This window comes from Adiantum capillus-veneris, unplaced genomic scaffold, assembly GCF_014529385.1.
Source record: "Adiantum capillus-veneris isolate H3 unplaced genomic scaffold, ASM1452938v2 Hic_scaffold_888, whole genome shotgun sequence".
NCBI classification, from domain to species: Eukaryota; Viridiplantae; Streptophyta; class Polypodiopsida; order Polypodiales; family Pteridaceae; genus Adiantum; species Adiantum capillus-veneris.
This window is the reverse complement of record NW_028221860.1, coordinates 5492-31988: the sequence shown is the minus strand read 5'-3', so window position 1 is coordinate 31988 and position 26497 is coordinate 5492. Positions and strand designations below refer to the sequence as shown.

The 26497-nt window shown below is 41.3% G+C and overlaps 1 protein-coding gene across 1 annotated transcript; it reads right to left on the bottom strand.

The window, feature by feature from the left end:
• Positions 1-4837: 4837 nt before the first annotated feature.
• On the bottom strand, positions 4838-5284 carry LOC147416506 (uncharacterized). The gene is made up of 2 exons (XM_086508300.1): positions 5046-5284; positions 4838-4915 (listed from the first exon to the last, which is right to left on the bottom strand). The coding sequence occupies exons 1-2, from the start codon at positions 5220-5222 to the stop codon at positions 4838-4840; spliced, it is 255 nt and encodes an 84-aa protein (XP_086364426.1). The 5' UTR covers positions 5223-5284.
• Between the last annotated feature and the right edge of the window lie 21213 nt (positions 5285-26497).

The following is a 26497-nucleotide window of genomic DNA, read 5'->3' as shown; positions in this document are numbered from 1 at the left end:
ATGCAGAAGCCACCAAAGTGTCAAAAAGCCAGAGCTTCGTCTGAGGCTCCTGAAACTGAGCCTGTGAACACATCCTTTCCAATCTACCCAATGCTGCATCGGCTCTGGTCAATCTAGTCTCTGCTGCCCTCCTCAATGAAAATGCTAGCCCACTAAAAACCACTCCAAGGTAAGTGTAAGCATCTGTATACTCCACTGTCTCCTGGCCGTATGTGAATGCGGGCGCTGACCTCCTAATCCACTGTGGGGTGGTATTAAATACCATGACCTTGGTTTTACCAAGGTTGACGGACAAACCACTTTCCTGTGGCAAACATATGCAAAGCATCCAAGTGACGTTGCATCCCCTCCGAAGAGTTGGAGATCAACACAATATCATTAGCATATAACAATAGTGGAATCCATGTCCCTGCCAGTTGTGCACCTCTATCATCATCTCTCTCAATGTAGTCAGAAACATCATCCACATACATACCAAATAGAGTAGGAGAGAGCGGGAAACCCTGTTTCACCCCAGTAGTTGAGTGAACCGGTGTGGATAGACCCTCTGAGGTTCGTACATGCCCCACTACTGACCTGTATAATGCCATGACCCCCCAAATGAGCTCTGTGGGTACTCCCATCTGCTGTAATTTGCGCATCAATCTAGCTCTAGGTACTGTGTCAAATGCTTTGCGGAAATCCACAAAGCTACAATAGATCCGTCTCCCATGTGATCTGCCCTCCTCAATGATGGCTCTGAGTGTCAAGATATGGTCAAGAGTAGAAAAACCCCCTCCTGAACCCTGCCTGCCCGACTACGCGTATCCCCTCCATCTACTCAGCTACTGCTCAAGAATAGATGCGCATAACCGTGCCAATGTGTGTCCAATCATGATAGTGCGATAATTCCCAGGCTCATAGGTACAATAGTAGATAGGCTCCAAGCATCAGGCAAGCCCTCACACATGGCACGGTTAAACATAACTGCTAGAAGCTCTGCTAGTAGATCTCTGGCGTGTGTGAAATGCTCAGCCACTAAGCCATCATGATCATATGCTCTCCCAATCCTCATCTGTCAATGGCCTTCATCACCATCTCAGCGGTGAAAACAGCACATGTGTGTGGGCATGGATCGGGGGGGTCGGGAAGGGGGGGCTAGAGAGAGAGAGAGAGAGAGAGAGAGAGAGAGAGAGAGAGAGAGAGAGAGAGAGTCTCATGAACCAATCAACCTTGGCAATGAATAGCTGATGTGTATACATTGGGGCTAGGGGTTGCTTATATAGCAACCTCAGTAAATTGCCCTACCCAAACTTTGACAAATAAGTAAAATAAATACCTAAAAGCCAAACTAAATAATCGGATCACATTGGGCAGTTCACTTGAGATACCAAAACTCTAACACTATGGTCAAAAAACCCTATGAAAAACTACCTTGGATGGTTTAAAAGTACTACACAGAGATTCAAGATAGAAAACCTTGTCGATTTTTCCCATGAGCAGCTATAAACAATTAAGTAGATCATAGTCACCAAAGAATTTGAAACATACGTATTAGTCAAGTTTCAAACACCTGGATTCATTGACAAATGAAACATCACTGTATTTTCAAACCTAGCCCACAGCGGTTAACTCTAAAGTGTCAAAATGCAACAAAAGGTGGGCATCCATCCACAAGTGCATTCTCAGGAGCAGCAGATAATAAACGTTACACATCAATTCACACTGATCCAAATAACCCTATTTGCCCAGTTGTGCTACTATTTAGTCCTTTGGCTCTTTGCTTAAGGAATGTTTCTTTACTTTGAGAGAGAGAGAGAGGGAATGTGGGGGGGGGGGCGGGGGTATATGGTTGTGCGATTGAATTCTTTTGTTCTTTGCTTAGGGAATGTTCCTTGACCTTTAGAGGTATAGAGAGGGAGAGAAGTGAAGGTTATTTTAGGGAGAGAGAGGTAGAGAGGGAGATCACACCACAATAGGGACCCAACCAACCTATGAAGGGCCCCCCACTCCGTTACCCACTCATTGTAAGGAGAGATAGGGAAAGAAGGAGATACACCACAATGCAAGGTAGTTAGGTATGTGTATGATACATGTATTGTTCGTCATCCTCAATACCCCTCGGATAAGCGTGCGTAAGGTATGCAATTACTAAGAAAATAAAAAGGCTTATTTTTATTTCTAGCTTTATACAAAGACTTGAGGGAAGTGCGTAAGGTCATTTCTCATAGCCCCTCGCATCAGCTTTCGCGCTTCCTCGAGCACGACCGATCAAATCTTCTTTGACCCTTTGCTTCTTTGCAAGACTTTGAGATTTTTTTCGGTTGTACTTATGTTTCGTTGCAGACATGTTCACACTCAGCAATGGAATACCGATCTTCCATCCATCTGAGAAATTGAACAGTTCCAACTATATTGTCTAGAAGATGAAGGTCATGGTGATTATTGTAACAAACTTGGACACCCCAAGTCTAGAATCTGTCGCGACACAAGAGATAGATTCACTTTAAACACTTCAAAACTTAAAAATCACAATTCAATCCGAGACGGGCATAGTTCTGTGCCAAGAGAGATTGGCCCCATAGACCGGCCCCTTTCGGTATTTCTTTTTGTATTAAAATAATCGAGCAAGTACAGGTGCCCTGGGCTCTCTTCTGCTCACCGCCTCGTCAGATCTGCATGAGCCAAAGAGAGGCCCACAGTAGTCAACGCAATTCGTGGAATTCAGTACAGCCTACCACGTCATCAGCATGAATCACAGGCGTCCGTAAAGCAACCACATCAACAGCTCCTTACGCAATTTTTAATGGCCTAGTGTCACTTAGGCTCCGTCGGTAGTGGTCCATAAGTTGAAACAACTTATTTAGGCCTTGTTCACATTATGGCATGCCACATCATTAGTTTGTGACATACCCCCATCTTGAAAGAATGGTAATCGCCCTCAATTACGCCTACAAAACAGACAGAGTCCATAAACCAGTTCTGTAAACATTGACCCTACGTACCGACGCACTAGACCCACGCAAATCTAGCACTTGCACATAGACGACAATCACATCACATGAACTCAAGTCAATCACATAAAAGTTCATTCTCAATCTCAAACTATGACTGTCAGCGACGTATTTAGTAATCGCATCTAGATCCATCCAGGACCTCACTGATGTCCGATTAACTAATCCTTATTGTGATCATGTCTATAGAGATTGTCAAGATAGACGTGTTGCAGTCATTTCGTCTTTCAGCTCCTGCACTCAAACAAGTCACATGAGAGAGTACAAATCATTCATGTTCAATTTTGGGAATTCCATTTCATAAAGTCATACAGCAGAATACTATCAGCATAGGAGTATCCCTGAAACCCAACGGGATATCAGTGACTATTCAATCCAGGCAATCTGTGACAAAGGAGCGGAGTGACTCCCCTCTTGTGCAATCCCTCTGCACCAGATTCAACCTTGCTGATCTCTCAAAGTAGACGCAGCTAAACCGAATGCCTCAAGGTAAAGTTCCAAAATCTAAGGAGTATCTACTAGGTCCTCCTCCATCCACTTCGCATCCAATGTCTGATAGTTCTTGAATAACCGCCGAATCGCTTTATCTTTCATTTTTCTTTCCTTATGTGCCAAAATCTGTTCGGGAACAAGCATCTTCTCGCTCTCTTCCACTTCATGTTGCTCATCAAGCTCCCCATCAACCGGCACCTCACCTTAAGACACATGGAATGCATTGTGAATCTTCCAAGTATCTGGCAGCTTGAGTTGAAAGGATGCGTCATTTATCTTTTCTTTAATCTAGAAAGGCCCATAATATCTCATGCTAAGCTTTGGAAAAAGCCGCTCCTTTCCCTTTCGTTTCCTTAGGCGTGCCTTTTCAAAACGTAAGAGCACCCAGTCGTCTTCCTTTAATTGCAAGTCGCGTTGATGTCGATTCACTGCCAAGGACACGACACTTCTTTGATGTAGAGAGAAAAAAGATCTGAGAGATATTCATTGGGTTCTTGATTCTTCCCTTGAGTTCGCGAAGCTGAAGCGCGCCCAAAGCTCTGATATCAATGTCAAGTGTAGCGTGAAGGGTTTAACAGATCCAGTACCTCAAGGCTCATACAACCACCCTCAACGGCCTCCTTGCTTTGTTGCCAGAGCAAGTACTTGCACAAATGTTATTACATTGGCTACATGCTGAATAATGAATGATGATGCTGATGTTGATCTGATGCCAAAATGCTAAGGCTAATCTGGTGCAAAAGCGCTGGGCATATCTGGTGCAAAAATGTTGGGCTGATCTGGTAACAAGCAAGTAGAGACTACCCCAAGCCCAAGCGTGCTGGGGCACAATTGGGTGGGAGACTTATATCGATACCGACAGGATGGCCAACAATTGTAGGAGAGCCACTTGAAGTTGTATGCTTTACACAAGAGGAGCATCCAGGATAATGGTAGTGACATGCAGCCAATATTTAGACAAATGCAACAAGCGGGAGGGCTTGCAAATTACCATGAGGAATGGCCCAAACAGAGGGTTCAAAGCTCGTACATTCGTAGGACTCTCTCTCTCTCTCTCTCTCTCTCTCTCTCTCTCTCTCTCTCTCTCTCTCTCTCGCCACTCTCTAACAATCCAGCCAACCAAGATAAGAGACTCGCTCTCTCTCTCAAACAAGCCCGTGCCTCTATTAGCTAGATATAACCTAAACGATAAACCTTGTCAAATGTATCAAATAAACCTTGCATCACAGTAATCCAACGACTTAATAAATAATCAGAACGGAAACAAATGACAAAGCCAATGCGTGGAACAACCTTGACATGGGTGGAGATCCCAAACACACGAATGAATTTTTTACCAGTGAACTGATGATTCAAAGCAGACGATCAATGCCGATGGTATGAACAAAGTGTCGCCAGTGCAATGAGGAAGCTACAAATTGAGCTGAATGCTGTCACACACAGCTAAGCTTAGCTAGGGCACTCTCTCTTTTTTTCTTTTTTTGCTTTTTGTGGGGTTGAGGGGGGGCGGAGAGAGAGAGAGAGAGAGAGAGAGAGAGAGAGAGAGAGAGAGAGAGAGACCTCGTGAATTACATCCGTGAGGTTGGAGGTGACTTTGGCATTGGCGAGAGCATTAGTGGCAGTGCGATCGTCCAGGCCGATGCTGAGAAAAAGCTCTCGCGCTTTCATGTTGGAAGGCCCCAGAAGATCGGACCTTCTTCCGGGCTCTCGCTTCTTCACGTTCGAAGGTCCCGACATCGTCTGCGCGCAGTACTCTCCCGCTCGCACTCTCGACAGTTCCTGTAGTCGCGATGCTTCGCGCTGAAAGTTTAAACAAGTCTAAGGCCCCTGTCACACACGTCCGCCCGAACGAGTTGCCGCAGATCCACATCTTCCCAAGGTATTTTTTTCCATTTTCATGAATATGTTATTTGTCTAAAAATTGTTCTTCTATAGGGAAGGGAAGAAAAATAACCAATGGAAAGGGAGTACTTTAAGTTGCTCATTTAATTTAGAGAACAAACACATGCTATATCGTTGAAAATGGGAAAGTATTATATAAAATAGAAGCGTTTTCTAGTCTTCATGTATCTCCATAGCCGACCTACACAAAAGCTTGTAAATAGAAATGCTACCAGTATTGCTCATGCATAGCCTTCTTATATTCTTCACCAAACATGTTGTGTCAATACAAAAATTGACTTCTAATATATACTATATATAATGAAGCTTAAAATGTTTAAGCACTTTTGACACGTGTGATAATGTCTCACACCCAAATACACGTAATATGTCATAATTGGGCTTTTTGTCCGTCCACATCTCTTGCGGAACCTTGTATTTTAGTGGTTTACTAGTCCGATTGATCAAGTAAGCAGTCATTGTAATAGCTTCTCTCCAAAATTCTTGAGGTAAGTTGGTCGTAAACAACATAGAAGTGACCCGTTCTTGAATGGTTCTATTCATTCTCTCAGCCACACCGTTTTGGGCGGGTGTGTAAGGCATGGTAAATTGTCTTCTAATGCCTCGTTTACTACAAAAGTTTTTTAACTCGGAGGAGAGGTACTCGCCTCCACTATCATTGCGCAAAGCTTTAAACTTTCTACCCAATTGCTTCTCTACCAATGCTAAGAACTTCTGAAAGACACTAAAGATGTCGCTCTTCTGCTTCAAGAGATAAACCCACACCTTTCTAGTAGATTTGTCTATGAATGTTAGAAATTATAACGCTCCTCCTAAAGACTTGACTGGCATAGGTCCGCACTAGTCACTATGAACGAGATCTAGAGGACTCCCTAACTCCTTGTCCAAAGGCGTTAATGTCAATCTAATTTCTTTGCCATAGATACAATGCTCACATAAAGAGAAGTCAGAGTAATCTAACACAAGAATATAGCGAGAACACTGCAAGACTCTCATTCCCTTTTGACTCATATGTCCTAGTTGGCTATGCCACAACTTTGTAGACGGTAGCTTGTCTACACAAATAGAAATTTCTTTCATAGAAGAGACATAAAATGAGTACAATGAGCCAGACTTCTGTCCTTTAAGAATGACCAATTTTTTCTTCTTGATAATCCAAGAACCATGAGCAAATATGGTGGTGTAACCCAAATCATCCAGTTGTCCAACTGACATCAAACTCTTTGTCAATTTGGGTACATGTCTGACATTGTGTAGTATAAACTCAATGCCATTATGCATAGAAAACTTGGTGCTGCCCACACTGCATATATCAAGCTTATAAGAATTGCCTAGCTTCATTGTGCCATGTGTGGCAGTGTATGTAGAAAACCACTCCTTGTGAGGAGTCACATGAAAGCTAGCACCCGATTCCACAATCCAATTCTGCACATAACACTCATCATGAGCTACAAATGCATCAGGACTCAAATCCAATGTGAAAATTAACACATCATTTGACACTTCAAAAACGTTTTCAATGGCTAAAATCAATCTACAAGTGTCCCTTTCTATGGCAGTAGTAACACTCTACATTTCGCATGTCTTTGCCGCGACTCTTGCCATGACCTTGCCTGCAATCCTGTGAACGACCGCGGCTATGACCACGCTGCCTTTGCTTGTCCCGATTGCCACAAGCCACATATGCATCACCATGCCCACTCGCATCAAGAGATTGACGTCAAATATCCTCAATGAGCAACACACCAGCAACACCACTGAAATCTAGCTTGCCATTGGGTGCAAAATTGCTTATGGTTGTGTTGAAGGTATCCCATGATGATGGTAGCGAACATAGCAAGAAGACGGTCTTCATATCATCGAAATTGAGACCTTTTGAAGTAAGCTGTGAAAACACGTTACTGGATTCGTTCAAGTGAGAACTAAAATTACTGCCTCTTTCATGTTCATGCGCATCAATTTCTTCATCAAGAAAACCTTGTTTGAGGCGTTGTTTCCATCCCAAGTCTGACATAGAGCATCCCACAAATCTTTGGCATTGATCTTATCCATTATAGTAAAGTAAATGGATTCACCAAGGTGTAGACGAATGGTCGCCATAGCATGCTCATTCAAGGCATCCCACTCATCATTAGTATACGTAGTCTGTTCTTGCATGCAAGGGTGTTATCAATCCTTTGTTGATCAAAACATGTTGCATACGCTGCTGCCAAATGACAAAGTTTGAGCCAACAAACTTTTTGATGTAGTACTCTTCTCTTTCAGAAGCACTACTCGCAGCCATGATTAAGAGAATGTAGCCAAAAAATTTATGGCAAATTACCTGGGATAGTTTTGGCAGAGTTCCCCCTAGAATAGGAGCAAAAACTCAAACCAAAATGTAGTACAATCATTGTGTAAGAACAGCTAGAAGTGCCAAGAACGCATAGGATAGACTCACGAGAAAAATCCGACAGAGTCTCCTTTGTATGAGGAGTCAAAACTCAACTCAAAAAAAAATCATAAACTGCTCAAAAGAACCATTGGGCATCAACAACTTAAAAACCCACTAGTGTGTGACCGCCAACTCGGCGTCAAAAGCACAAAAATTCATCCAGATATATATCCTATGGCGAGGGTCCGTAAGTGGGAAACTACAACTACCTATATCACCGAAGGTATCTCAACATTAAAGAATCTCCAGCTCAAAGAAAACCTCATGCTATCGACCCTCGAAAGGCTAATGCAGACACAAAAGGACTAGCCACTGTCTCAGAAAGGGCTTTTTCGGTCCGAGTCTTAGAAACGGCTGGAAAAACTGCCAAAATAGCAAGAAAATGGCTCCACACGTAGTATCATAGGTAGTGTCCGCAACTCAACGTACATGAGTGACTATGCTCAAACATGAGCCAAAATTTGTTGCATGCAATAAAAGTGATCCCTGCGGGGATATCTGCTCTCAAAAGAGCTCATTATCACTATGGTGTGCTAAAGTAAACATGCATCTGCCAACGCATTTGTCCTCAAAGAAATTGCTATTAAAATGATTGCCAAGTTACTTGAAAAGCGATGTCTGTAAGTGTTTGGATATTTTGAGAAACTTCATGTAAACGAGCTCAAAAGCCCCCCTATAACCTGCGTGTTGGTGTCGTTATATGCCGATTTCCGCCACCAAGAGAAAATGCGCTAGTCAAATAGCCACCAAGGGTGCTCGGAGTTGAAACGGTGCCGTAGAGTGTGATAGGTGCACTTGGTGCCGGTGTTGGGTGCCACTCCTCTCGTCTATGGTAGAGGTACCTCATCCATGCACATCGCAAGCATGACCGTTCGCGGGAAAGCGCTCGTCCGTAGGAGCACTCGGTGTTGGGGTCGGATGTAAAAAATGCACCAAATTGAGAGGTGATGTAGAGCCAATGTCGAATCGCAACTCGGTGTCGAAATCGATGTGCCGGTGCGAAGTGGCAAGTCACCGATGTTGAGGCTGCTCTCGCCGATGAGCGGAGGTTTAGGTAACGGGGGCTAGTGTCAAAAGCCTTTGGTGGGAGTGATCCCTTGCACACACAAGTTTGTGGAAGTCACTTGAAGTTTGGAAAAAAAAAATGAATTTTGCCAGCAAAGTTATCGAAAGCCTGTAGAAACTGACGCACTCCAACAAAATTGCAGAGGATGAAGAGCCTGACGAGATGTGTGTGGGTGTGTTTTGCCTGCTATCCAGTTGCCTGATTTCCCTGTGCTTCGGTGTTCTGCTCTTGCTCGCGACCTGCTGTTCGATTCGTATAGTATTCGGTCCTCGGTGCTGCTTCAAATTGGTCAAATGGCTTTCAAGAGAGTGTGTGTGTGTGTGTGTGTGTGTGTATACAACACCACACAATCAAGCTCCCTAGCTCTACCAGCGCTACAACACCAGACTCGTTGATTATTCACTGCAGTGCTACCTTTGAAAACCTCGATTCCCTTTCTCCCCAACTCATTCTCGTTCTCGTTGTTGATCGAATGCCTTCCCAAACTTGGGTTCAATCCTGCAAGGCATCTTGCCCCCTTTTGCCTCTGCAAGTTGACTTGCTTTATGGTTCGATTTCCCTAGCCTTTCTCTCCAATTCCAAGCTCAGTACACAACCCGTGACCTATTGCAGAAGCCTTCTCAAGAATTTTCAAAGCTTCGTGCATGGTTAGCAGGGGCTCGGGGTTGAGTGCCCCGAGCTCTGATACCATTTGAAAGTCCGACTATGGAGTGAATGCAAGAGAGGGAAGGAGAGAAGGGGAAGGGGATGCATAGCAGATAGTTCCTTGGTGGAGCATTAGATAGTACAATACTCTCTTCTCCTTATTTCCATTATAACCAATGAATACAAGAGAGCGGGCGCCCGCCGGTCATAATCGGCCACGAGGCATGAAACCCAACATACTCTCTCTCTCTCTCTCTCTCTCTCTCTCTCTCTCTCTCTCTCTCTCTCTCTCTCTCTCTCTCTCTCTCTCTCTCTCTCTCTCTCTCTCTCTCACACACACACACACACACACACACACACACACACACACATGAAGGGACTAGAGGTGGGGACTTATCACTTCCATGCGTCATATTGCAGCTATTCCGTATAGCTTTTTGGACTCCAATTAAGAGCTCCTCTTTGTGTAATCAAGTCAATGAAGCTATTGGGGCTCCTTTCTAGCTTTAAATAAATAAAGTTCTTGGGGTTGATTAACTTGATTCCCGAGAAATTCAAATATTTTCCAAGCAACGAGCTTCTCTCCTTCTTGCAATTTTTTGTGGGGAATGATAGGGAGATGCCCACGATTTGGAATGTAAAGAAAAAGGAGGTGAGGAGGGAGCTGCCACCTGCTGCTGTGAATGGCAAGAGGACATAACGAGGTCACGAGACAGGTGTTGTCAGAGTCTGTACAGAGAGACGTAGAGCGGGTCTGCTTCCTTGAGACACGGGAAGAGATGACAGACATGAAGTTCTTTGATATGCTCATGCTAGAGGCTGATGAGTTGATTCTAGGACACATAGTATGCATGATGTAGTGCATACAAATAGCTTTGAGGATGCTAGTACAACCAGTTTGTGCAGATTTTATCAGTGTTTGGACGTTTTGTGTACAGCCTACTAGTATCGAGGCTTGACCTAGCAACTATAGTGGGAGCACTTGCAGCAAGGATTGGTGGTTGTACAATGACTGAGACTAGCATGATGCATTGTGGATCTATGGAGACCATACAAAGATGTCTACAAGATTTTCATGCAAGCTCTAGCCTGGAAATGCATGCTCATCTATCACTAGAGCCGAGACAACTGCATGTAGTTTGAGTCAGCAGCGAGTGGACATAGATTGAGAGAGCCTCTCACCTATTTTCTTGTACATACTAGTAGTTTAGCTAGTAGAACCCACTTGTGGGTACGTTCACCTTTAAGTGAGAGGTTGTTGGGGTCAAAGGTGGATATGCATTTGCCTTGGGCTAGATGTCCAATGTATGCCCGTCCATTGACCTCACAAACCTACTTCCTTCTTCTTTTTATATAGAAAGGAATAAAGAGTGAGGGCTTCTTGCCACTGCACTCCACCCACACACAGTCTCTCTTGCTTCTCCTCTTCCCCGTATGCTTGCACCTACACATGCATCCATGCACACACACACACACACACACACGTACTCACATGTATTCCCACGAGAGAGGCAAACAAGTCACAATGCAAACTAATGTGCTTTGTAGCACCACTATCAAAGTGCCAAACATGTGACTCTGCAGCAATTGACATGCATGCATCATGGACAGAAGGACCATAAGTACACTCCACTAAATGGCCAATATGCATCTACTTTAGCATCAAAATCTCCATTTCTAGAAGATTTTGTAATGGTTGCACTGGTAGTAGATCCACCTCTTTGTTCTTGGCCTCTTTTGCCTTAAAGTTATGACTTTGTTTATCAAGCGATCACTAGCCTTGAAATAATGGAAATGCATCTTTTTCTTTCCTTTTTCACTAGCATTCCTAGACAAGTTGATGTCATCGTAAGCACTAGAAATAGGTAATCTGCTACTCACTAAAGAGCCAAGAGAAGTACTGCATTGCTATTATCCCCTTTTCTTTGAGCAACAACAAAAACTTGATCAACTGCACATTATTTATCTCTGTTCTTTCTTGAAAGTGAGCCTTCTAACATCAATTTGCATAATGCATCAAACTTGACAGCTTGCGGGTTTCCTAAGGTTATAAGTCTCCAAGTACTTGCAAAAGTGTGGTGAGAGTGTGGCAATGCTTAGAGAGCAGTCTGCACAAGTGAATTTTCCAAAATAACTTCACCTGGAAAGGTGAGTTGCTCATTGATATCCTTGATATCAACGAGGAAAGTGTCCATGTCATCTTCCTCTTGCAAAATCTTTGACTCTAGCTCTTTACACAACAATGCAATTTTGGCCTCATTGCGAATTGCAAATGGAATCTAAACTTTGTGACAGTAAACATAAGTGCAAGAAACATGTGTTTAGCATTAGTGTACCCTTTTCAAGTCTAGTCATCATCCTATTAGAAAAATAGATTGGTCGCATGAAAGACGTTTTTAAATCCTTTTGCATCAAGGCAACCCCAAGCATATAATTGCCTACACTGGGGTTGACATAGGAGGTTTCATCCCACTTTGGTGGCACAATGGGAGGAGAGAGGCTAACAATTCTTTAACCTCATTGAATTGCTACTCATTTTCTTCACTCCAAGTGAAGACATCCCTGTGAGTGTGATAGAGCAAGTGTATGAACCTACTCAAGTTTCTTACCTTTTGAAGGAAGGATACTAGGTGCCTTGGTGTAGTGGGAGTGGGTAGAGATAGAAGGGCTTTAATTTTCCTTGAATTGAACTTTAATGCCATGTGATGAAACCACATGTCCAAGTAGAGTAACTTAGCTCTCTGCAACGTGATATTTATTTAAATAACGATTGCAAGTTAGTTAACCCTTCACACGCCTGCTCCAAATGAAAATGGTGAGAGCTATGAATGCAAAAATCATCTATAAAGACCCTTATAGACTCGCAAAGAAGGGATTAAAAACATACGTTACAAAGCATTGAAAGCAGATGGATTAGTAAGTCAAAAAGGCATCACTGTATAGGCATTTCAAGGGCTCCTATAAATGGTGTACTTGAGGCTACACGAAACTGAAAATAACAATCACTATAAATAGCAAAAAAATACAATGACAGGTGACAATGATTCCATGAGAGTAATCACTATAAATTTGAAAAATATACAATGATAGGTGATAATGACACCACGAGAGTAGGACTAAGCATACATATATACAAAAGGTAGCTTTAGATGATAGGTTGGCTAGATAAGCAAACAAATGTAACCTTATCTAGAATAAGCCCTTCAATTATAGGCTAACAATTCTTCCCTTCATCTCATAGATGGTCAATCTTTTGAGATGAACATTTGAGGGAAGAAAATTGGCGACTTGAGGTAGACGGGGTATATAGAATTTAATGGTTTAGAGATGATGGTCCAGCATGACTCTAAGGAAGTGTTATATGGCTCACGGGCTCAAAAATTGTATGCTCAGAGGTAACATGTCCATGGCTCAAAGGTCGGATACACATGACCATCAATAATTTGCATGTTCCCCCTTGCATGCAAAAGAGAAACTCCCCCCTCAGCCTGAGATCAAGATGAAAACGAAACAATGAAGGGTGGATAATAAGGTTATTGATAAAACACCATGCAAAGGGTGGTTTTACCTCATATCTAAAGAATGAGGAGTGTCCAAATCCTTGTGTTGCAACCACATTCATAGATGCATGTAAGAGGAAAAAATCCTAGTGGGAAAAACCTTCTAGATTTATTGATGCTAACACAAGTAAAAACTTAAGAGATTAACATGATGTTTTCTTTCATGACCTTATAGAAAGCTCAAGAGTCATCTTCATTATAAAAAACTAATGGTAATTTGCATTGTCTACATTTTCTGCATGCTTCTCCTATTGAACCATGAGATTAGCATGTTTCTTCCCTTATTGGGTGGATAATTTTTTGAAACATTGGTCAATTGTGTGACCAAATTTTTTCACAAAAAGTGACTTTTTTTGTCTTTCCCCAAGAGAGCCTCCAAGGTAAAAATTATTGTCACGATTGGTGGTAGCCTTTCTATCAACTTCCATGAGGATTGTTGTCATTTACTCGTACTTCATCTCTTAACCAACTTTAAAAGCAATGACAATCTCGACAAACCATTCCTTCTTTGCAAGACTATTCAGAATTACAACCTTTTTCTTGTCATCATTTGGATGACACTCATGAGTAACCACTTGCTACTGAGATAGAATATCTTGTAGCTCTAAGTGTCTTTCGAGAATTTTATAGGACTGACACATAAGAATGTAAAGATGCATTTCAAGGAATAACTTTGAGTTGATGATATTTCCATTGAAAGTCACTTTAAGAGACATCCAAACTTATCTTTGCCATCTTGGTTATATCTAAATGATGGAATAAGATTCCATCCAAACCAAGACCAATGAGACCTAGTGATCACATATTTTTTAAACCCAACTTGGAGTGTTGAGTTGAATGATGGAATAAAATTTCATCCAAACCAAGACCAAGACCAATGAGACCTAGTGATCGCTCATTTTTTCAACCCAATTTTGAGTGCTGAGCTGGATCTTTGCAAATGTCACTTTGTTGATGGAAAGCCTAAACTTTGAAACTCCAAGGGGCTATGGAGAGATTAAGCCTTTACAAACACTTTGGCTATAATATGTGGGTTTGGGTGCATCAAATCATGTGACTAGCCATGGTGAATTGTTTGGGGATTGTCATGGACATTGCTGGTTATGTTGAGAAAGGAGGTGATACAATGTATATTATTGCACATTGTTCCATTGTCTATGACATATGAGAACTTGGTGTCTCTTGGGAAAATTGTTGATCAAGGCTTGCAAACCAGGTTCAATTTTGATAGTCTCTACGTAGAGAAACACAAGAAGAATAAAAAGAACTTATTCCATAAGGTAATAATATGAGTGAAATATATCGCTTTTGGTGTAGATGTATGTGAGATGAAAGCTCCCATGTTTGCACAAGAGCCATGATTTGTAGTAGATATTGATATTTTGCATAAGCATACTACACATGTGCTTGTGAAAAGGTTAAAAACAATGAAGAGTTACGAGATCATTTCAATGTTGCCAATGTTTATAGTGGTTGCACTACATAAGGTTTGTGATATTTGTCACTTTAAAAAAATTAAAGGCATTGTTTCCTCATCACGAGCAAGTGAGCAAATGCATGTTAGAGATAGTGCTTTCTAATGTATGATGGAAAATATTGAGGTACTTACTCACTTTCAAAATTTCAAGGCTATGGTGGAAGAGCAAGCTAGGAAGTATAAGCATTGCCTAAGGTCAAACAACAAAGCGCTTGACCATAAACTTTGAAAGGGATGAATGGCATAACTGTATTAAGAAAAAATTATTTATCGTTGAGGGACTATTTTACAACAAGGTAAATGGGCGAGACGATACCTATGTCCTTTTGGAAAACAATCGCATTGCTCTTATCTACTCCTATCTGGTGTGATACATCTTGTTTCCAATGTGCCTAAGGGAAGGTGAGCCTAATGTATATGATATGTCAAATGATGTATTTGAACAAACCTATAATAGCATGCCCCCAGAGGAGAACTTATAAGTTCTATCTATGTGATCATTCACATTTTGTACTCAATCAATAGGATTAGTTTAACCAAGTGACAACATTTTTTTAGCACTTCACCACCACAAAAGAACCAATCGACAACACGTTAGAAGACCTCACCACCACTGAGCACTACTTTTCCTTGGAATACAGTCACTTGTGCCAACAATGCCTCTTATCTAGTCAAGGAAGTTGGAAAGATTGTGTTGAATGCTACAAATGGAAGTTCTTTCATACTTGTTGATACGCTATATGTACCTGGGATCAAAAAGAAACTTTTGTTTGTATCTGTACTTACTAGACTTGGACTTGTTGTGAAATTTGTGGATGACAGATGTATAATTCATGATATCAGTTTTAGTGATAAGTGGCATCGAACATTTTATGCCATGGATTGTATAAGCTCACTTTGTATAACAAGTGTGGATAGAATTTTGCATATGCAGTTGTGGATTCAAAGGCTGTTTCATATGCAAAACTTTGGCATGCATGTTTTGGGCATCTGAATTTTTCTAGTTTGCTACATTTGCAAAAATTTGATATCGTTGCTTCTTTGCCACCTCTTGAAGCACCTGTAAAGCATGTTTATGAAGACTATATTTTGGGCAAAATGCTATTCCAAAGGATGGTTCAGTAAGGGCTACATGCAGGTTGCAGCTTGTGCATAGTGATGTTTGTGGGCCCATGCAAACTCCACTCTTGGGCAATTAGCTTTACTTCGAGACTTTCATTGATGATTACTCCATGCATGCATGGGTATATCCGCTTAAAGCTAAGTCCGAAGTGTTTGTGTGCTTCAAGCAATTTATGGCTATGGCTAAAAATGTCTCTAAATGTACTATGGGCACCCTCCATTCCGATTGAGGGGGGGAGTATATGTCTCATGAATTTAATGCATTTCTGGCTAGTCATGGGATAAAACACCAATGTACAGTGCCATATACACCTCAGCAAAACGGTGTTATTGAAAGGAAACACATGTCACTTATGAAGATGGAACAATGTATGGTCAAGAGTAAAGCTTTGCCACATGCGTTTTGGCTTGAGGCTATCATGTGTGCCACTTATGTACTTAACAGATGTCCTACAAATGCTTTGCTCTCTATGAGTCCATATTGCATAAGAGAAATACATCTATGATCATATGCACGTTTTTTATTGTTCGGCCTATGCTTTGCTGCCACAAACAAAGCGCAAAAACTTGGATGATAAGGCTGTCAAATGTATTTTTGTTGGTTATAATACTGAAAGCAAATGTTACATGTACCATCTAGAAACTAAGCGTATCTTAGTTTCACATGATGTTGTGTTTGTGGAAGATTCTGTTCTGCCTTTATTGTCATGTACTAGAGAAAGTAATGTAAGCTCACAGGACATTTATGATAGTTTGTTGCCTCTTTTTAGTGGTGGATGTTTGAATGTCAACTTGAATGAGGCAAATGTATAACCTATGGGGGTTTCTAAAAATGTTACAAACCAGCCAAATTTTGATGCAGATGTACATGATGTACTTGATGAGGAAAGGGTTGAGAATGAGCATGGTAGAGGTATGCCAAAATGACTGGTGCATACTTTGCATGATAGTAAATTGGATGCACCTTTGTCTAGTCGTACTCGTTCACGTTCTCGCCATGCATCTTATGCATCAGATTGTTATGCATTGGCCGTTTCTAGCTTATGTTATGTAGAGGAACCTCTGTCTTTTGATAAAGCAAGAATTCAAAAAATTGGATGGCTACCATGTAATAAGAATATGATGCACTTATAGAAAATGACATATGGACTTTATGTGATTTGCCTCTGGCAAGAAGGCCATTGGTACAAAGTGGGTCTACAAGTTGAAATGCAAGCCGGATGGTGAGATTGATTGCTATAAGGCTCGGCTTGTTGCTAAGGGTTATGCACAACAAAAAGGTATAGATTATGAAGAGACTCCCACTTGTTGTATGACTACTATGGCTTTCTATGTACATTGGCATCTCATTTTGGTTGGGGTGTACATCACAACATGTTACTTCTTTCTTGAATGGTGACATATTTGAGAAAGTTTTTGTAACGTAGCCTCATGGTTTTGTCAAGAAAGGGCAAGAGGATAAGGTGTGCAAATGTAAGAAAGCTTTGTATGGGTTGAAGCAATCTCCTCGTGCTTGGTATGAGAAACCTGACACTCATTTGTTCGAAGCAGGCTTTCGTACGGTCCAATAGAAATCACTTTGTATGTAAAGTGTGAGGGTGATGTACTTCTCATTGGAGTAGGGGAACGGAGGGAGCTTTTTGAAAATGGACCGGTTGGCAAAATTATTGAAAAAGCTGTCTCTATCAACTTTGTACTGGATTCCCTAATCTTATGCAAAATGCTCCCTCCGCCAAATGAGTGATAGCCTCGCATCACACACTCCATATAACCTCTATTTTCCAATTTTTCTTCTCTCTCTCTTCTCTCTCTCTCTCTCTACATATATATATGTGTGTGTGTGTGTGTGTGTGGCACACATCAAGTCTATATATATATATCTCTTACAGTTCACAGAAGCATTATAGTAATAGAAAAAATCCACTTAATTACACTTAATCTATAACTCCACAATGTTTGGATGCAGGTCAAATGCATGAAAGAGCAACGATCTAATGGTGGGTAGCATGTAAAGCAAGGCTGTTGCTATTGTGCTGAGGTAAATGACGAGAAATGTGCTTCTTTCCATGGCATTTGGGTTAATGTCGCAGCTCATCACCCAAAATTGTGCTGGCACATCAACAAAAACTGCTACAGAGTGGTGGTCTCATGTTCTCAAGAACATCAAGAACATTTGACATTCACTAAGAGCATAGAGGACATCTGACACGAGTGTTCAAAGCAATCCACAAACACAAAATAATGATCACCGAAAATAAGAGCAAGTCTTATGTCCTCAACGCACAGAGAGAGAGAGAGAGAGAGAGAGAGAGAGAGAGAGAGAGAGAGATTAGAGGAGAGAGGACGAATCATGATGTGAGAGTTGGGAGCTTGCGAGTGGCATGCTCAACTACCGAGGGACTACCACAGTGACTGCAAGTTAACATTACCACTCCGGCCCTCTTAATATGGCGCTCAAGTGCATACGCCTTCCATATAACTATCTTACAGTTTAGAAAAAGAGCTACAAGAATAGGAAAAATCCACTTGATTACAAGATCAGACAAGTCCACATATCTCTCTCACAGTTCACGGATAGAGTTACAAGAATATAAAAAAACCACTTAATCACAAGATAAGACTACTTGAGAATAAGCGTATCTCTTTGTTCAAAAGAATGTTAAAAGCAAGTCAATAATGGTTTACAAAAAAGATCATTGTCCACACAATGCGAGGTGTTGTTTGAAATATCTACTCTAAGTCATGGGTCGGTGGATCTAACTCCACAATGTTTGGATGCGGTTCCAACAGAGATGTTGCCTTCAAGGCACGATTATCATCATCTACATGTCTCTTGTCTCGCTCCTGCGCCTCTCTCAGTTGATGGGCTTGCATTTCCAAAATAGTGCATAGTTTGGTGGAGAACCCTTGTTGCTCTCAAATATTCATCATACAGTCCATATGGCTCCCCAACAAAGGCAACGCTCTATAGTCACCTTCATACCGAACGACAACATCATTCTCATTTAAGATGCTTTATGGCAAAGCATTCTTCTGCACAAGAACAAATAACTTTCTTGAAAGCTTCCCATTTAGTTTCCAACGGTGAGTCATATTGAAGCTTTGTCATCCATAACTTTTTCTCAACCATTTCAATGTACATTGGTGCCCTTTTGAAATCCATACATAGTGATAACTTCTCTTTCCTTTGGCAAAGATTATCTTGCTTAGTTGCTTCTCCACATGCAAAGTCAATACGTAAGGTCCAAAGGTATGATTTTGGGGTCCATTCGCCAAACATGAAACTCTTAAAGCGATACATGATGGCTTCGAAAATATCATATAGTCAATCACACTATCCCCATTATGTTTTCTACATGTAAATCCATTGGTTCCTCCCCACAAAGATACACCATTGGCAATGAGCATACCCGTGCTATTACATATTTGTAATAGTAACTTTCCATAGTGATCTGGTTCTTTTTCATGCATTGAAGTACGGTCATACAAGTGAGCTTCCTCCAACTCCCTTGAAATGTATGGCATATCAAATTGTTGAGTATCATGTTGCAATGTTTTTGGGCGAGCATTCATATCCCCAAAGACAATAACAACATTTGCATTTGAAATAAGCAATGTCCTCTTCTAAATCAAAAAATGGATGATCTCTATCCATGCAAGCATAAAAGGGGGAATTGTGATGAGGAATGTAGCAAACGGCTACAAAAATGGGTGCTCTTTTTGGTGTCATAATTTTCGGGGGGGGGGGGGGGGGGGGGGGGGGGGGGGGGAGAGAGAGAGAGAGAGAGGGAGGGAGGTATAGAGAGACAGAAAAAGAGATAGAGATATTGGCATAGATAGAGAGAGAAAAAGAGGGAGAGAGAGTGATTGGGAGGTGTAGGGAATAGATAGAGGGTTGGAGGGCTTATAGAGAGCTTTAATGTTTGGATTTGAGAGTGTTACTTGTCTATAAATACAGGCCTCGGTGTTAGCTAAATTATATATAGCCATCAACATTGAGAAGTTTCTCCTGGCGATGGTTTCCTCCTCATGCTGCAAGGTGAGTTTGTTCTTGAACACACTTTGTGAGGAACCTTGTTAATTGATTGCCCTACAAGATTTTTCATGGTCAATCCTAGGGATTATGGGGGCAGTAGCAAGAGCAAGATGTTTGCCATCATTTCCACTTCTCATGGTGACATTCAAACGCAAGTGAAAGATGGTATAACATTAGAAGATCAATTTCAATTTATATTCAATTCAACCTTGACTACAAAATTTCTTTTGGTCCCAAACATGGATGTCATTATGTCCTCAAGATCAACTATAGTGGTGAGTTGTCTGATAGCTCCTTTGATAAAGAAAAAGGTTTAGTTGTTGGAAACTCAACCAAGAAACTTCAAGATAGCTTTCCTTTATGCCAAGAATCAAAGCAAGATGTTTGGATAGAAGAAGAGAAGAAAGACAAAAATGGGTCTTCGTGTTCAAACCAGGTAGAAAAAAATACAAAGTACACTAGAGCACATTGTGTTGAATAGCCACAAGTACCCCAAGTTGAGCCGAATGATTTCTAGGTATTTGGTTTAGAAGAAGGTTGTTGAAGTTCCCCATGTGTACAATGGGGATTGCATTTATGAGTTGGATCCTGTGCTAGATGGTGTTCCAAAAATGTTAGGGATATCAAAAGTATGACGACCATTGTTGGGTTAAAAGCCTGATCATTCCAAAATGAGATATCCGACACTAATCAAGAGTAGTAAATCTGGTCTACATCTTATTTGCAAAAATGCTTTGCGCTCAATCAATGCAATAAATGGATGGCCAAACAAGACTTCTTGGATAGGGAAGTTGCTAACATCAATTATGTCAGTTGGTGTGTTGAGCTCAAAAAATGGAACACTAAGGTGCTTTCATTGTGGTCAAAATCGAGTCAACATCCAATTCTGCTTCAAGAGTTTTCATGTACTATCTATTACTTGCTAGATGAAAACAACTAGAGCCGATTGTTCATCCACATCGGAAGCCATAACCACCCCGTCGCAAAGGGAGTCTTGCAATTAGCAATACAATGGATGAGAGAATTTGTGTCTTGTGTGGTGTCTGGATCTCCAACATCTGGACCTAGGCATTTGCAAATAAATCTTGAAAATCAGATGGTAATGGAAGTGGTGGTTTGAGAAAATGGGGAGAAGTTGAATAGCAATGAGCTTCTCTCTATTCTAGAAGAGATGTGGCCATTGATCCATACGCAAAGGTGTCATTTTGGCTTCTTGGCTACAAAAGTATTACGTGTTTTTTGGTTGACATCCATGTATCTATGATAAAATCTCAAGCTCAAACTCTAGATGAGAGAAGAAACTACTACACGGATTGGGTTTGGGGCAGAGAGTCTCAATTGCTTCTGTTGAAAAACAGTTGTGAATATAAGTTTTTCCACGGCATGCTATTTCCAGGATATTCCACGAACCCTTATAGAAAATGTCATGTATTCAAAATGTCAATCCTCAATGGACCCGGATCTGGTGTCAAGCTGGTTGATAGAATGAGACAAGATGGGAATACGGATTTGCGCAGATGCTGGGTATGCTTCGACCATGTGCGTAGAGTAGTGGGGTGGACAACAATGGCAACACATGTCTACGATCTTGCATAAGGGCTACAAAAACATTGTGTACTCTCCTCTTTGTTCCTTTGTTACATTGAATAATCTTTTGTCTTTACAGGATTCAAGAAATGCAAACAATTTCAATCTGTGAGATGAAAGAAGAAGACATGCATGCACAAATCATGTTCTAGGAAATGATGAATGCGATATTATTGGACAACGGACACCGTCCAGCTGATTTTAGAGGATTCATGACAAGTGAGGCTCGAAAAAATTGGAAAGCTATTCAAACTGTATTCAACAATGGACCTGACAATGCTATGGAAGGAAGAGAGCACTTTCTCTTCTTTTGTTGGGAGCAAAGCTTGCATATTCACACCATGCAATACGTTCAGAAAAGTTATCAAGACAAGCACAAATGATGTGTGAATTATGGCGATGTTCAAGGAGCGAGAAAGAGGCAACCAAATCACTTTTGCTTTTCTTGTTGGGAGCAGAGCTTGCATATTCACACCATGCAATACATTCATAAAAGTTTCCAAGACAAGCACAAATGTATGTGTGAAGTATGGCGATGTTCAAGGGGCGAGGAAGAGGCAACCAACTTGTACATGGCTATAAGAGCTTGGTGGGCTTCTGGAAAAGTATCTGACTCTAACTTGTTGCAAATGGACCATTGGCTAAGTTGGTGGCATGTGTGGTATCCTCGCTAGAGGAAACACTTCATTGGGGTAAACATTTGCAAGCAATATTTGAGGGTGTCCTATTTTAGAGTTTGAATGCTATCTCTAAATAAAAAAGTGTTGCAGGAAGTGGATGATTTGTCATACCTTCGTACTAAAAACCTTGTTGAAACAAATCACGCTAGTTGGCTTGCTAGCAAGGGAAAAAAAGAATTGTTGAGCTTGTACGATGCATGCATTTGGATCCCGTTTGGATGGGTTTCCTAACCTCACTCTTATCCTATTGCAAACATAGTGAGAACCATGGACATAATTGTCAATCCATGGGGCGAAGCTGACTTGAATAGTACATAGAGGCTACAAGAGGGTGTCAAGATCTTGGAAAACAAGAGACAACTCGCATCTAACTCAAGTTACACTCAAATGACCTAAGTCATCAAATGCTAATCGCTAATCGACAAACAAAACATGATCGTTACAGCATCAAACAATATCCGAATGTTATGAAACTTCTAGGACACGTATATAAGACCTCAGCACACATGCTTATGGTCTCAAATCTCACTTTTGATGAAGTGAAAAAAAATATGATTATTAACATCAGTGAGATTTTGACCTAGTTGTTTTTGACCCTGAATGCATCTAAATGCTTAGCAATGATGCCCCAATACCCCACCTATGCTTATTTTGTGATTTCCTAGCTTGAATTCCTACTTATGTGAAATTATGCCGCGGGTTGGCGATGTCAAAAGCTACGATTTACCATGATATGTTTATGTCAATGCATAGAGCTCTTACCTGTGTTTGCAACGGAACAGATGGCACTGCAATGTGACAACCGACAAGGGAGATGGAAGCATGAGAAGGAGAGAAGTGAGGGCCATAAGCTCACACTGTGTATTTCTTATCTAATAACTTTAAATTAACTTTACAAAGTTGACTTTTATACCATAGCCATGGTTTCTTTGGACAATACAATCTGGAAGCTTATAGCTCCGGCTCGTAGATTACAATATCCACTTGGCAAATAGGAGTTATAATATTCTTGATTTATCAAAAGAATAACTGTTTTTACAATAAAGCTCCCAAAAAATGTTACATTGGTTAGCTTGCTACTAACATTCTCCCCCTCCTTGACTGTGTCATCCCTTGACACAATTTCATGGACTGAAATAGTCTTCAGGTTGACGGCCAGCGAGGCGGTCTTTAAGTGCTTGAAGTGCTTTTTGATATGTGATCCGGCGTTCTTTCTCCGGGTCTTGCAGAAATTGAATAGTAACTTTATTTTTGAGTTCGATGGCAGAATACCCGACGACAAACCTTGCTGCTAGATTGCTGGTTACTTGTCCAAAAATCTTTGTACACCTTGTGAAGAATCCTGTGTAAAAAGCTTCTTCAAATGCCAATATATTGCTTGATGGCATAGAAGCCGTAAGAAGGACTTCTTGTGAAGGTTTCCCACTCAAATCATAGCACAAGCCTTTGTTACCTTCTAAGAAGGACATCCACGGGGCTCATGCTTGCTCAGGCTCATGAAAAACTTGGATGCATATGAGCAGCATTCTGCAGATTTTATATAGCATTGTACATGAGAGGTCAGGGAGACTCTTGAAGAAGTTCATGGCACCTGTTAGGGTTTTCACCATGTATTCCTCATTTGCGGGTCCTTGCTCTGGAGCTGGTAGTTTCGGGTAGTTGAGCCAAGTCGGCCTTTTCTTCTTTAATGCTTCGTGTGCTTGCCATGTCCTTACCCTTGGTACAAGACATAACGTTGGGTCTTTTTGGATCGATGCATGTGCTTTTGTAAATAAGATGAGATACCTTGAGTTTTTGTTGAGCCAATTCTTTCTCCATTTGGGGTAGAGAGCATATGACCTCTCTTCTTGCATATCCTTGTAAAGTCTTTCTTTAACTTGCAGTAGCTCCACCTTTATCAAAGGGTAAGGCAACTACTGTTGATGCCACTGAGAATTGATTTGATTGGGAGTGAGGTGTGATACATTGACAAAGTAAAGAACCCTCAACTCCCAATCCATAGCCTCTTTTCATTCAGCATCCACTTCATGAACAATCTGCTCTTTAAGTGCATCTTCTTCAGCTTTAGAGAGTTGGACCATTGGCACTTGTTCCTCTTTGATGATAGGTACTTGGAATTCAAAACCTCTTGTCTGCCCTATTGTTGGCTATGTTTCCATTTCTGCAAAGGAGACTGATGGTATGTCTAGATTTGGCTATTCAAATGTACCTGCCTCCTCCTAAGCTTCCACATTCCCTTCTCTTAGTAGATGGTTGGCTCTCTTTAAGTCCTCTATCTCTTTGAGCAACTGCTCTTCTCTTCAACTCAAGTTCTAGGTCTTTGTTTCTCTTTTCGAAAGTCTTGTAAACTTCATCTGTCCCCTTGAGTGAAGCTGCGACTGGGTTTTCTTTGATTTGCTTTAGGAATACTACTTGGTCATTGATTCTCTGCTATGAGTATTGCAAAGAGGCATTTACGACATTGAATTGTACTTGGAGCTTTTGTATTGACTGAGTAGTGCTCAAAAGTTCATTTGTTACTTCGATCAGCTGTTGGTCCTTGATTTTACATGCATCTAATAGCTTTGTGAGAAGCGCCCCTAATTCTTCCATCCCTTTGTGTTGCTTTTCCTTGACGCTTTGGTGTTGCTCTGCTTCATTCTTGAGCTCTTTGATCTGGCCTTGGAGATTTTCAATGATGTTCATCAAGTCTTCAAGCTTGCCTTGGAGAGCATCAATCACTTGTTCCAATTCTTGAGCTTTAGCACTGCGGCCAAGAGCTGTTGTTCGCATGTTCTCCGTCATTATCTGCATATTCATTAACCTGGCTGATAACTTCATCCGTTGTTTCCCATTCTTCAGATTCTACCTGAGGCTGTTTAGAAGGTCTAGCAGATTTGGCTTGTGGCTCTTTAGATGGTCCAACGGATTCTGCTTGAGGTTTTGTAGATGATTTAGCATCCTCATCTTTGTCTTTTCCTTGATCGGCTTCTTCCTCTTCTTTCTCTTCTCCTTTTGTTTCCTCGCCTTCATTGGATTTGTCAATTGGTGAAGAGCTTGGACTAGGAAATGGTTGATCTTCTTGTTTGGTAGCGGGTGAAGGTGGTCTTGGAGACATCTCTCCATGTTCTTGTCGTGGTTCAGTCGGTTTTGCAGCTTCTGCTTGCCTTTGTTGCGGAGTCGACTCTTCTCTTGCTTTTCTTTGTGCTTCTAGAGCTTCTTGTATACATCGTCTCGAGAAAATCCTTGTGAATCTTCTTCTCGGGGTTCTTGGTTCTAGGACCCTTGATTTCCCTTGGACTCCATGATTCGGGGTTCTGTCCTGTAGCTTGGCAACTTCTTTCCTAAGATTCTTTCTCTCTTTTGAACCTTGCTTTTTTCTGTTGACGTTCTTCCTAATGGGCTGCCACTGCTTTTCTTTTCATTTCTTCTCTCCTTGCTTTTTTCCCCTCATTGTTAGAACTCTCTTCATTGTTATGGGCTTTAGGTGAGCTTTCTGTTGATTCTTCATCTAAGGGTTGAGTTGTAACTATCCATGTATTCTGATCTGGGGATGGCGGCAAGTTATCGGCCATCCCAATGGCATGGTATGCAAACCGGGTTAGAACTTCTCGGGTACTCTTCCTTCCTTCTTTGTGCTCTTGAGTGTTGTAAGCACATACTGTGCATGATCTATTGTTTGTCTTGGTGTTGACTTCAACACCTGCATGAAGGTGGTTGCAACCGCATGATTTGGAGTAGTGTATCTTGGTGGTATCTTTGCGAGGAAGTGGAAGTGCTGGCAATAGAGACGGGTGGGATCTTGCACTTGCTTTAGAATACGGTCGGATAAGGTGGCAGTAGTTGTATCCTTTGTGAATGTTCCAGTTGTCTTCTTATCTCTAGTCCTCATTTTCATACCTTCAGTGGGTAGTTTTAGTACTTCAACCACTATGTCTTTGTTAATGACCACTTTGACTTTCTGTCCTTATTGATCCGTGATCTGGGCAAATCCATCCTCCTTGATTGTTGACAATAGTTCATAAGCTCTTTGGAAGTCTACTCCACATGGCTCTTGATCGTAGAATTCTCGAAGTCCTAACCTTCTATTGGCTTCTTTTGTTGCTGGCTTCACGGCTATATCATAGACTTCTTTGGGTAGCATGTGCAAGTCTACGTGATTTTCATCTTCACTCTTGAATTTGCCGATGAAGACTGGGGTGTTGTGTTCTTCAAGTTGTTCCTTTGATATGTATGTTACCGTGGCCGTTTTCACTGACCTCGGCTCCAATTGATATGGTGGAAATTCTTGTAGCTTTTCTTTTTGGGTCATCCTCTTCTTTGCTTTCTCAGCAACTTGCATTGCACCTATTAGGACAATTCAGTTTGAAGTTAGAAAATTCCACAAATTTCGCTTTGAAATGCCCATAAGGTCAAAGATGAAATTTGAACTCATTCTGACAAAAATATAAATAATCGCGATTATTAACAGTTTCATCAAATTGGACATTTTTTGTTGCAAACTGGTTCTAGACATGCTATAGA